Raw genomic sequence first — 12,045 nt, 5'->3', positions numbered from 1 at the left:
GCAACATAAATAGGGACAGCCATTGTGATACAGAAGGCCATTAAACCCAATGGACTACCTTACAGAGAGCCAACATGTACTCAGAGTCATAGAAGAGATATACAGCACGGAAACAGACCCTTCAGTCCAACTTGACCATGCTGACCAGATATTCAGATAATCTAGTCCCATTTGCCACTACCTGGCCAATATCCCTCAACCTTTCCTATTCATATACCCATCCAAATGCCTTGTAAATGCTATAATTGTACCAGTACCCACCAATTCCTCTGGCAGTTCATTCCATACACACGTCACCTTCTGCGTGAAAAAGTTGCCCCTTAGGTCCCTATTAAATCTTTCCCCCCTCACAATTGTCATTCTATTCCCAAGGTAAAAACAAGGACTGCAGTTGCTGGAAACCAGATTCTAGATTAGAGTGATGCTGGAAAAGCACAGCAGTTCAGGCAGCATCCGAGGAGCAGGAAAATCAACGTTTTGGGCAAAAGCCTTTCATCAGAAATAGAGCTTTACAGTTTTTGATGTTTGAGACAGTGTTGAAATACTGTTTGTTGAGTATGAGTTCTCCTGAGAATATAGTCAAGGAGGGGTCCTTTGCAATTCTGAGAGAGTGCAACCCTCAGCTGAGGCAGGGTTGACTGTAGAGAGGTTAGGTGCCGGCGCATTGCTGCGAGCGTAGAGCAGAGGATGTTGAAGGAGAACCATTGCTGGTGTTTTTGGATCTAGTCTGTACTGTTTGTCTTGTTCAGATCCGAACCCTGCTGTTTTAAAGATGGTCCGGAGTCCATGTGGGATGAGTTGGTTATGGAGGCAGATACTATGGAAGCAAATGTGGCTGTGGTAGTGAGTCTGTTTCAGAACATGGTTGAAGAGCTTCAGGGCAGAGGAAATAACCTGGGAGTTGCTGTGGGAGAGGGAGTCCCTGAGATTCTTGTAGAGAGGAGGAAAACTTCAAGGCAAGCATCCTTGCATGTATGGAATCTAATCTAAATCTGTGCACTTCTGTTCAACCTCCTTGCAAGAGGATTCACAGTAGGTTTAAAATCAACTAGGTAAAAACAAGGACGGCAGATGCTGGAAACCAGATTCTAGATTAGAATGGTGCTGGAAAAGCACAGCAGTTCAGCCAGCATCCGAGGAGCAGGAAAACCGACGTTTCGGGCAAAAGCCCTTCATCAGGAATAGAGGATAAAGGGCTTTTGCCCGAAACATCGATTTTCCTGCTCCTCTGATGATGCCTGAACTGCTGAGCTTTTCCAACACCACTCTAATCTAGAATCATTCTATTCCAAAGCCTTAAGTTTATTTTACTCAAGTATCTATTCAGTTTCCTTTTGAAATTATTCATCATCTGCATGCCCAACACTATCACAGCAGCAAGTTCCAGGTCATCACCACTTGATATATTTTAAAACCGTACATGCTCACATAAACTAGGCACCTCCTGACCAAAATATTATACATACTCCTTCATCCTTGTACCATCAGCCAACTTACTTTGTCTCAACACTGGGCGGCACAGTGGCTCAGTGGTTAGCATTGATGCCTCACAGTGTTCCAGGTTCAATTCCAGCCTCCAGCGACTGTCTGTGTGGTTTCCTCTGGGTGCTCCAGTTCCCTCCCACAGTCCAAAGATGTGCAAGTCAGGTGGATTGGCCATGGTAAATTGCCTGTAGTGTTAGGTGCATTAGTCAGAGGGAAATGGGTCTGGGTGGGTTACTCTTCGGAGGGTTGGTGTGGACTTGTTGGGCCGAAGGGCCTGTTTCAACATGTATGGAATCTAATCTAAATCTGTGCACTTCTGTTCAACCTCCTTTGCTCTAAAGAGAATTGCGCAATCTAATGTTGTATCGAAAATTTAACCACACAAATCATTCTGGTAAGCCCCCTTTGCATACAAGAAAACCTTCCTGATTGACCGCCTACAGAAATGGCTGACCTGCCTTAGTTGCGACCTTTGTTATAATCCCCACTGATGGTAACATTGCACAAATCATATTCCAGAGTAAAACCTAGCTTGATAGCTTCCATGTTTATTGTCGTACTTATAACATGAGGGTGTCAATGCTCTTTAACAAAACAGCACATGTAATTTTGTTTTATGTAACAAAAAAAGTTATGTATATATGCTGCTCCCATATTTAAATGGATGCTATTAAATGAAGTTTAGGATAAAGAAATCTTGCCTGCTGACAAACATTTACCTCACGTAGATGCTCTTGTTCCAAATTATGTCGTATAATCATCAATTTGCGCTTAAGCTCACGACAATTTCGATCGTACTGCAATCGTTGGCGGCCAAGAAGTTGAGATTCCTCTTCTGCCTGCGTGTGTTGAAGGTTTTCTTTATGTCTAGATAACCTTTCTTGCTTTTCCTTCTTCGGCGTACTGTGATCTTCATTCATCTCCTATACAGGCGATACAAATTGAGAGTCCTAATTCATTTCTGTGAATCACTTCATTAATATGTTGTTGTACTGAAGACCCAATGCCTCTACAAAAGTATTTCATTTGCAGCATTTTGACTCCGGGGGTGGGGTGGGTGGGGGGAATAAAATGCAAGAGGGGAGAGGAGGGAAAGGGAAAAAAAGAACTGGAGGAGATGGGAGGGGAAAAAAAGGAGCTGGAGGGGGTGGGAGAGAAAGAGCTAATGTTTCATGTCTATGACTTTTCATTAGTTTTGAGCAAAGGTCAGAGACATGTTTCTTGATGCTGGCAGACCTGAATATTTCTAGTATTTTCACAAAATACTAACAGCCAGCCAGTTCAGTTGTGCACAAGTGGTGATCAACATCCCATCTGTAATTGAAGACTGCCCCTCAGTTCTTCATTACCTCTTTAATCTTTTCTTTACAAAGTTTATACTGGCGCTTTTGGTTTTCTAGGAAGGTGGTCAGTTCCTTTTTCTGTTGTGCTGTAATTTGCTGTTGGATTTTCTTCTCATCTTGTGCTGCTACCTTCATCTGAAAAGAACCAAAACAAAACTATTTAGTTGCAGAGAAGAGACTTCAGCATTTAAACCAGTCATAGGTAGACTATGCTGAAGAATTTCTCATTGGTTTTCCAATGTGAATGAACAATTATTTGTGGCCCATATAAAATTAAGAAAAGAATTTAAGCTGCTGTCAGACTTTTCCATAATTGCGATGTGCTCAGTTAAACAGCACTATGGAATATGCAAAGAAACAAGGGCATACCATTTCTTCAGTATGTCTAACAGTCTCTTTAAAATCATAAATAATAACTGAGTATGGAGTATTGCTATTTTTGTATTTTAAATTAGCTTTTTAATTGGGTTTTCGAGCATAGAACTTTGGTATTGCTGATGGGAAAGTAAATTTTGTTAAAGCTTCTCACATTTTGACCCACTGAAGAGCATCCCATCCAGACCCAGAACAATCCTAAATTGGTTGCTAGCATAATTCTTCACACATTTAGATTACTCAACAAAGACTGTTGCATTGCAGACTCTCAGTTATGGTGGAGGAAACTCTGTTCCATGTTTTTCAGGAGTAAGCTGATTGGGTACAGTGAGCAAAGTTAACTGAAGGGATATTCTGTTTGATTTGATCTGCTAGTCTTTGGAAGACACAGCCTATATACTTGGCATCACACCAGCGTCAAAATTCAAAGCACGACTCGTGTGATAACAGTATCCTGCTTGTGGTGAACACCACTTGCGTTGCTACTGTATTACGGAAGCATGAGACACCTAGCTTCACCTATTCCTCAAACTTTTAAGATGAATTATCTTCAGGATAATCTGAGATAGGCTGGGCACTTTTCAGATCAAGAGTGATTATCTTTGTGCTTTTCTTGAGTTCATGTAATATACCACAAGAATTAATATAATGTGTATCCCAATAGATAACAAAATGGCATTGATGTGTTCTACAATAGCATCAAATTTACAGTTAACAAATGGCTTAGCCTCAACTTATGAGATTGGCAATAAGGCTGATTTTAATGCTCTTCAATCTGTAGGGATCCCAGTGTGTACCATGACTAGTGAAAGTATGTTTTTAATTTGATAAATGGATAAAGTACCAGAAAAGACAGTGTGCTCAGTTGACTGGCAAAATCTTGACCAAAAGTTGGAAATCCAAATGCAAGGCAATAAGTTTTACAATAGATACACTGTTATCACTCAGTGGAGGACCAAGGTGTACCAAACGAGAAAGTGTACCAAACTGAAGGAGGACTAACGATACTGAATAGTAATACGTTAACAGGTAACATAAGTGAATGTAAACGTCCTTCTTGCAAACATTAAAAGGCAGTCAAAAGGAAGGGTGTGCCGATTCACAAAAAAAAATGTAGTGAAAGAGGATCCTCTCCTTTCCTGAGGTGTTATAAAGTAGTAGAAAACTGTTCTGGATGTAGGTTTGCTCTCTGAGCTGGAAGGTTAGTTTTCAGACATTTTGTCACCATAATAGGTAACATCTTCAGTGAGCATCCAAATGAAGCCCTGGTGGTGGAGCCCGCTTTCATTTACATGTTTGAGTTTCCTAGGGTTGGTAGTGTCATTTCCTGTGGTGACATCATTTTCTATGGTGATTCATTTCCTGTTCTTTTTCTCAGGGGATGGTAAATGGGATCCAAGTCAATGTCTTTGTTGATATAGTGCTGGTTGCTTCTAGGAATTCTCGTGAGTGTCTGAACGCCTCGTCCTAGGACGGATGTGTTTTCCCAGTCAAAGTTGTGTCCGTCCTTGTCCATATATAAAGGATACTAGTGAGAATGGATCATGTCGTTTTGTGGCTAGTTGATGTTCATGTATCCTGGTGGCTAGTTTTCTGCCTTTTTGTCCAATGTAGAGTACGTACAGATGAGGAAGGACACCACTTCGACTGAGAGAACACATCAATCCTAGGACAAGCCAAACCGAGACGCGCACGAGAAATCCTAGAAGCATGGCATTCCAATCACAACTCTATCAACAAACACATTGACTTGGATCCCATTTACCATTCAGGAATTCTTGTTTTGGAAGCTTGGAAGTCGTCATTTTCGCATGAGGTGTGGTGTTTACTTGGAGTGTGACATCCTTTTAGAAAAAGATATTCAGGTGATGATTTAAGCTTGGTCCTCACACAGCAAGCCAGAGTTGCAAACAGAAGACTAAAGAAAGCATTAGGTTGTTTCCCTTACTTACAATGGCAAACTGTTTAAATCCTGGCCCACCTGGAGATAAAGAGCATCTTATTAGTGGTCTTCATCTAATGCAGCTGAAAGAATAGACCAACTCTGTACTGTCTTTTTAGGGCTTTAGAAGTTTGACTCATGGCTGTAAAAACAAAAAGACACTAAACCAGCCAATTTATTGCCCTGTATTTCATTTCTGAATGGTTATTAGGTAAAAATGTAATAAATTTCTCCTTCCACCTAGTTATTTTCCTCCATGTGTATCTTACTTTCTCGTTATAATTTGTCTTAGATGTGCTTCTGACTGAGAGACTTATTCCTCCTCCTCTAATACTGGAGTATCTGGCTGTGTTATAAATAACATATCAATTAAAGTCCTCCCTAACTAAACTTAACTGATAGCCAGAAAGTAAACTAATCCATTAGCCAGAAAATTAACTGCATCTTTCATTTTGACATTTGACTGCTCAACCCTACAGTTTGGAGGATGAATTAAATATGGTCTTCAACGTTGACAGATATAGTATAAACAACATTGAACCAGCAAGTGACTGTCATCTGTTTTGCAAAGTTGAAATAAACACGTGTATCTGCATTCACTTTGTTAGCAAATAACAGGACCAAATATAAATTTACGTATGTGCCAGTATTAAGTGTGCCATACTGAGCGCACAACTGACAATCAATTTGATTGTCCAACTAATTCTTAGTACGCACAGGATTATACAGCAAATCTAGTACAATTAGAGTCATATGCAACTTTGGACAGTGTTTTGAGTTTTGCAGTATGGACGAGTTGGGTGCAGTTAGTACATTGTTACAAACAGTACGTCCCTTTAACTTTTGGAAGTACCTTTGTACCATTTGCAGTAGGTGTGCTATTTAATTGAAAATCCACACAGCCCTTCAGTAATTTTCAATGAAAAGGTGCTAACCGCATTCATCCGGACCATGCTAACAAAACTCAACAGTACAGAAGAAATTACTTATGCGCCAGACATGCTGAGTTTCTTCAGCAATTTCGGTTTTTGTTTCAAGGTGAGCTATTATCTAGTTCATCCTTCAGTGCAATTCCTTGACAAAAGAAGCATCCTGCCCGATTTAAAACTCCGTCTGGAAATCTGATCAGTTATTATCCAACTGGTGCTTTTGCCAATTGCAACATGACGACCACAGTCTACTTGCCAATGAACATGCTCTTCTCAAATTAGAAATTTTGGTTCAGCTTCACAATGGTATCCTTGCAACTATCATGAAGAATGCAAATGAAAAACCTTGGTAAAAATTTCTTTTTCTAGCAATATTCAAGTTCTGCACTAGAAATTTAAATTCAAATGTTAGACAGTTGTACAAGTTAACCACAAGAAACTGTATTGTACATTAAATTTTTTGCTCTTTCAACATAACATACAAAAGCAATGGGGAAAGCATTGTTCTTCAGTTCTGTTAACAAGATTGACCATAGATTTATGGAACATAACAGATGGAGTTTGCAGTTGTCTCAATGTTTACATAGCTCTAATCACTTCCTCCTATTCCCTCCAAGCCTAAAATCAGCCACTCTGACATACCTCTTTTTCCATTGATATTTGATGTTTTTTCGCCAGCTTCTCCAGTTCAATAGATGCATTGTTACATTGAGTCTCTACTTCTTTCTCCAACTTTAGACGATGTTCATCCATCTCAGCCTTCAACTTATTCTCTAAAGCCATCAGCTGCTTCTGGTGCTGTCTTCGCATCCGCTTGTAGCCCGACATCTGTTCACGTAACTCGTTTTCCTGTTCATGCTCATGGATCTGTCTTGTAACCTAGTGCCAAAAATAAAGTGAGATGGCCAATTACCTTTAAGAATTGAAGAAATTAGTAAAAAGCATTTTCTTAGAATCTAAAAAAAACCTGTAAAAATAATTGCTAGCTTCTTCTGCAAACTTATCAAAATGCACATGGATGTTTCATCTCTGTCTATCTCTGGGAAAGCCACAGAAATCAGGATGTCCTTGATGTGCATGAAATGTACTTGGATATGTACTAATCTACCAGGTCACTCATCAAATTTGAATGAAGGGATCAAGGCCACCCACTCATTTCAACTATTCTGCATCACTGCAATCCACTAAGTTTGAGGAGAGATAAACTTTTTAAGTTCTTTTATATAGACATTAGAGTTTCACCTCGTGAACTAAAGTTCAGACTAAATCATTTTGACTGAAGAGGAGAGAGACTGTTTCAAGGATTACCTTGAAGGTCAGCACAGAAGAATCCTTACTTCCCTTAAATGTCAAACATTTAAAATTAGTGCAACTGTACAAACCAATGATATAGCTAAGATAAAAATGTCAAGTTTAGTGGCTGCCTCTTCAAGCTCAAACATTTGCACAATAATCTATTATTTAGTAAATCATTGTCAAGGCACCACTAATTTAAAATGAAAATCAGCATTATTAAACACATTATTCATTGACTATGCAAACAGATGATTTGACACTGATTTCCAACACAAGGCCAAAAACCTTGCTGTCACATTCGTTCTATATTCCAGATAGAACTCACATGACCTTTTGCTAAACAAGAAACAAAAATGCATCCTGTTGAAGAAATGATATTTGCTCCTTAAAAACAAGGCTGCATTTCCAATGGTAAGAGTTATATCTATTAAAAGAATTTAAAAATATTCATGGCTCAGAACAAACTAAAATTCCACACACATTTGCTCAATACAAATTCTAACTAATATTCTGCTAAGGACTGGTATCACATTTTGGTTCCCAAGCGAGTGGCGCTCATAACTCTATGATTTGACAAACACAATTTTCAGTTTGCTAACTCAGACATTAAAAAGTTTTCTGCCACAATAACTTGCGTACCTAGGTTAACATGTGCACAAGCAGAGGGTCACCCCCAATGTTAAACAGAAATTAAGGCGCAAACAAATATCTCCAGTATTGTTTAAATTGTATTTAACCTATCCTTCTAATCAATGTGCTCAGGAGATGTTATTGCACACCTCTGTATTGTTTATTCAGCCAGAGGATATTAATTGCCCAATTTGACTCATCAGCAGTTTTTGTGCTTGATTTGCCCTAAGAACACACTGACTGATTAAATAGAAATGCCAAAGTTTGTTTCAAACTATGAGAAAACAACCTGCCAATTTGGCACATATACACATCCATCCTCTCACATAGCTCTGGAGGAAACTGTCACAAGGATCGAAGCTTTCTGGTGTCATATTGCAATGTCAGATACATCAACCACTACAGCTATATCATTGGTGGGCGGCACGGTGGTTAGCACTGCTGCCTCACAGCGCCTGAGATCCGGGTTCAATTCCTGCCTCAGGCGACTGACTGTGTGGAGTTTGCACGTTCTCCCCGTGTCTGCGTGGGTTTCCTCCGGGTGCTCCGGTTTCCTCCCACAGTCCAAAGATGTGCAGGCCAGGTGAATTGGCCATGCTAAATTGCCCATAGTGTTAGGTAAGGGGTAAATGTAGATGTAGGGGTATGGGTGGGTTACGCTTCGGCGGGGCGGTGTGGACTTGTTGGGCCGAAGGGCCTGTTTCCACACTAAGTAATCTAATCTAATCACCCTAGATTAATTAGTAAATCAGCTCAATGCTGTTTTGTGGAAGATAGCTACAAAAAATTGTGGTCAAACTTGCTAAATTGCAAGTTAAACTACCTTAGGCCACAGGGTGGCACCAACCTCCAGCTTTATCACTAAACCCAACTTTATATATCTCTATATGCATTGTGTTTCCCATTCATTTACAACACAAGGTGAGCTCATGCATCTTGAATACTAATCTTATGCTACATTTTAAAATTACTGAGTGTTACCATTGATCAGAAACTGAACTGGATCAGCCATGTAAATACTGTGACTAGAGAGCAGGTCAGAGCCTGGATCCCTTAGCACTTCCGGACTCCACAAAATCTGTTCACTATCTGCAAATCAGTAGTATAACAAATGCAAAGGACAAATGCAGCTCCAACAATACAAGCAGCTTGACATCATCCAGAACAAGCAAATCAGTTGATTGGAACACCATGCCCCACTTTAAACATTCATTCCATCCTACACCATAGCACCGTGGCTGCAGTATGTACCATTGATGTGCTGTAGAAATTTATAAAGGATCCTTCAACAACAGTTTCCAAACCCCACAACATCTACCATCTAGAATGGTAAGGACAGCAGAAGCATTAGAACATTGTCACTGGCAAGTTCTTTCCAAGTTGTACTCCTCCTGACATTGGTACTGTATTACTATTCCTTCACTGTTACTGGACCAAAATCCTGAAACTCCCTACAAGAAATAATGTGGACATACCAATGTTGGACAGAGGTAGACAAGGTCAGAAGTCACACAACACCAGGTTATGGTTCAACAGGCTTATTTGAAATAACAAGCTTTCGGACCGCTGCTCCTTCGTCAGGTGGAGCCATTCCACTTAAAGTGGTAGTGCTCCAACAGCTTGCAATTTCAAATAAACCTGTTGATCTATAATCTTGTGTCGGGTGACTTGTGGACACAGTTCAAAGAAGGCAGCTCACCACTGCAATGAAGGGCAAATAGGGATGAATAAATGCTGTCCCCACCAGCAACACCCATAGCTCAACTTTTTTTCATGCAACAGGTAGGACATTAGTTTGGAAAATTAGGGGAAAAAAAACACGAGAGTTTTAAAAGTGCAGTCACCATTGCATAGGAAATGCTGTATTAGTTTAAAAATAAGTATATAAAACTTGCTCTGGCAGTTAAGCACTAGTTTTTTTGTAATCTTACTACTTATCCCTTATCACTAAAAGTTGCATGCAAATTGTGCACCTCGATATTCATTATGGTAAAATCAAGCCTAGTTAATTAAAAGCAAGCAAAGCAGGAGTTGAAAAGCAATCACATTTAAATAAAACAGAAAAGACTCCAAAGAGATTTTAACAAGGTGCATTTTGAAGAGGCAGTCCCATTTGAAACAGATTGGCATGAACTTTATTTTCTGTAGTATTAGACTTGACTGCTGCTCAGAATAAATGGAGTTCAAATCAGTCTGAATGGAGAACCAAATTGAATTTCCTTTCGTAGATGAATTTTAACTAGCTCAACTAGAGTGATGCTAAGGTGAACTTCCTATGACTATAAAAATATAAGTTTGTCCTCATGTTTCAAGAATAAATTGACATATTCTTCAAGGACAGCAATCTTGAAGAACTCAACTGACAGAATGTCGTCCTCAGCAAAATTCTACCCATCCTCAAACTTCAAATAAAATTTGTATGGAATTGCTTTGTAGTTCTGGTCTATAACTTTGGTAGATGAGCACCTGCAAAACTCCTGACCCAAGATTTGGAATTTAAACTATTTTGAGGAAGTGCACTATTCACTATACCTTTGTACTATAAAGAGGAAGTTAAAAGTGAAACTAAAAATGTATATCTAAGAGCAAAAGATTGTATTTATTTTCAGGTTATCACTATAATGTGCATCTTATATGGAAGTGTACTGTATAATGCAATGTCTGAAAATCTAACAGCACAGTTGAAAAAAATTGGGTCAATAGTTGTGGGAGCTAATTCTGTCCTCATACACACGTTCGCTAATAGGGTTAAGCCTACTGGATAAAAATTTTCCCATTATATGTCTGATAAAACAGTATCATTTATAAACTCTGCTAGTCAATCCAACCAGTAGACAAGCAAATAGAAAATAAATAGTGAGGTTGATAATATTAGAACAATGGGGAGACTCAGTACTTAAAGTCAACGATATGCAATCCCAAGAATATATGGATGAAGAACCAAAAAATTGTTTTAAAACCTGGTGAAGCCAAAAAGCTTCCTAGCACACAAAAGGGAAAGATTGATCTCTGTATCACACAACTTCTAAAAGCTTGCTGTGGTAAAATCCCTTATCATGAAATTGAAACATCAATTGGTCATTTTATTTCTTTGGTGGATTGTAGGCAGAATAATAATGCTCAGTCGCTAATTCTGCGATAATGGTCTCTGCAGGGCTTTAACATTTGGCAGTGTAAAAAGGAAAAATCCATCAATTCCAAAGTGCTGCCATCATGAAGAGTCTGGATTTCTAACAAAGTGGCAACATATTTCAATCTGCTGTGGAAGACTTCAACATTACAGGGACCGAGGTAGATCAAATGCTCAGTTCACACATTTTACAATGATCAGCTGAACTGCTTTAACATGATTAAATTGAAATTAACCTCTTCTAAAGCACCATTTCCTTAATTCAACAGCATATTTAAAAATCACAACCATTAAATGCTTCAACAGCAGTGAATAGAAGGTGCAATACCATTCCTGAAACAAACTAAGTTTTAAAACTTTTGCTTAATAAATAGTTCAAAAATCAGAATCAGATGCATCATGGTATATACAAACATTAGCATTAAAAACAATGAACAGATTGGATTACCCTTTTACTTCGTGTTGAATGGCTAAAATGTATTAATTTTAAAAAGATACACACTAACATGGCTTGCAAACATCATAGGAGCTCTGAAAAAGAGATCCTGTAAATTAAACTTCTTTTCAAAAATTCACAAGGTTGAGAGGATCACAGTGGTCTCCAAACTAAAATCCTGTTTATCAAGGTCCTGAAGTAAAATTTGTTTCAACTATTTATTTAAACAAATAAAATATGTTACTGCAATCTCAGAGTACAATAAACTACACATTGTTAAAGCTTACAACTATGACCTAGAATACCATTTTCTAAAAATTAGCACTGTAGGGCTTCACTTCGACATAGAATGGACATTGATACAAAACATGCCTACATTAAAATACTGTCTCTTTGCTGTCAGGCTCACATTAATTCCATTAGATACAGCCATCTCACTGCTTCCACAAATTATCCATTCGAGATTAAATTAAGTCTCT

At 38.8% G+C, this 12,045-nt stretch overlaps 1 protein-coding gene across 4 annotated transcripts in view; it reads right to left on the bottom strand.

Moving 5' to 3' along the window:
* Positions 1 to 12,045, bottom strand: part of taok3a (TAO kinase 3a) — a 108,708-nt gene that overhangs the window by 9,814 nt on the left and 86,849 nt on the right. For all 4 annotated transcript variants that reach the window (XM_072587298.1, XM_072587296.1, XM_072587300.1 and 1 more), the window contains 3 exons: positions 6,717 to 6,953; positions 2,835 to 2,963; positions 2,205 to 2,408 (listed from right to left, as the gene is read on the bottom strand). In XM_072587298.1, coding sequence (XP_072443399.1) covers positions 2,205 to 2,408; positions 2,835 to 2,963; positions 6,717 to 6,953 — 570 coding nt within the window. The remainder of the gene's footprint in view (positions 1 to 2,204; positions 2,409 to 2,834; positions 2,964 to 6,716; positions 6,954 to 12,045) is intronic.

Source organism: Chiloscyllium punctatum, chromosome 17 (genome assembly GCF_047496795.1).
Source record: "Chiloscyllium punctatum isolate Juve2018m chromosome 17, sChiPun1.3, whole genome shotgun sequence".
Classification (NCBI taxonomy): domain Eukaryota; kingdom Metazoa; phylum Chordata; class Chondrichthyes; order Orectolobiformes; family Hemiscylliidae; genus Chiloscyllium; species Chiloscyllium punctatum.
Note: the sequence above shows the minus strand (reverse complement) of the source record. Positions and strands in the feature narration are given on the sequence as shown.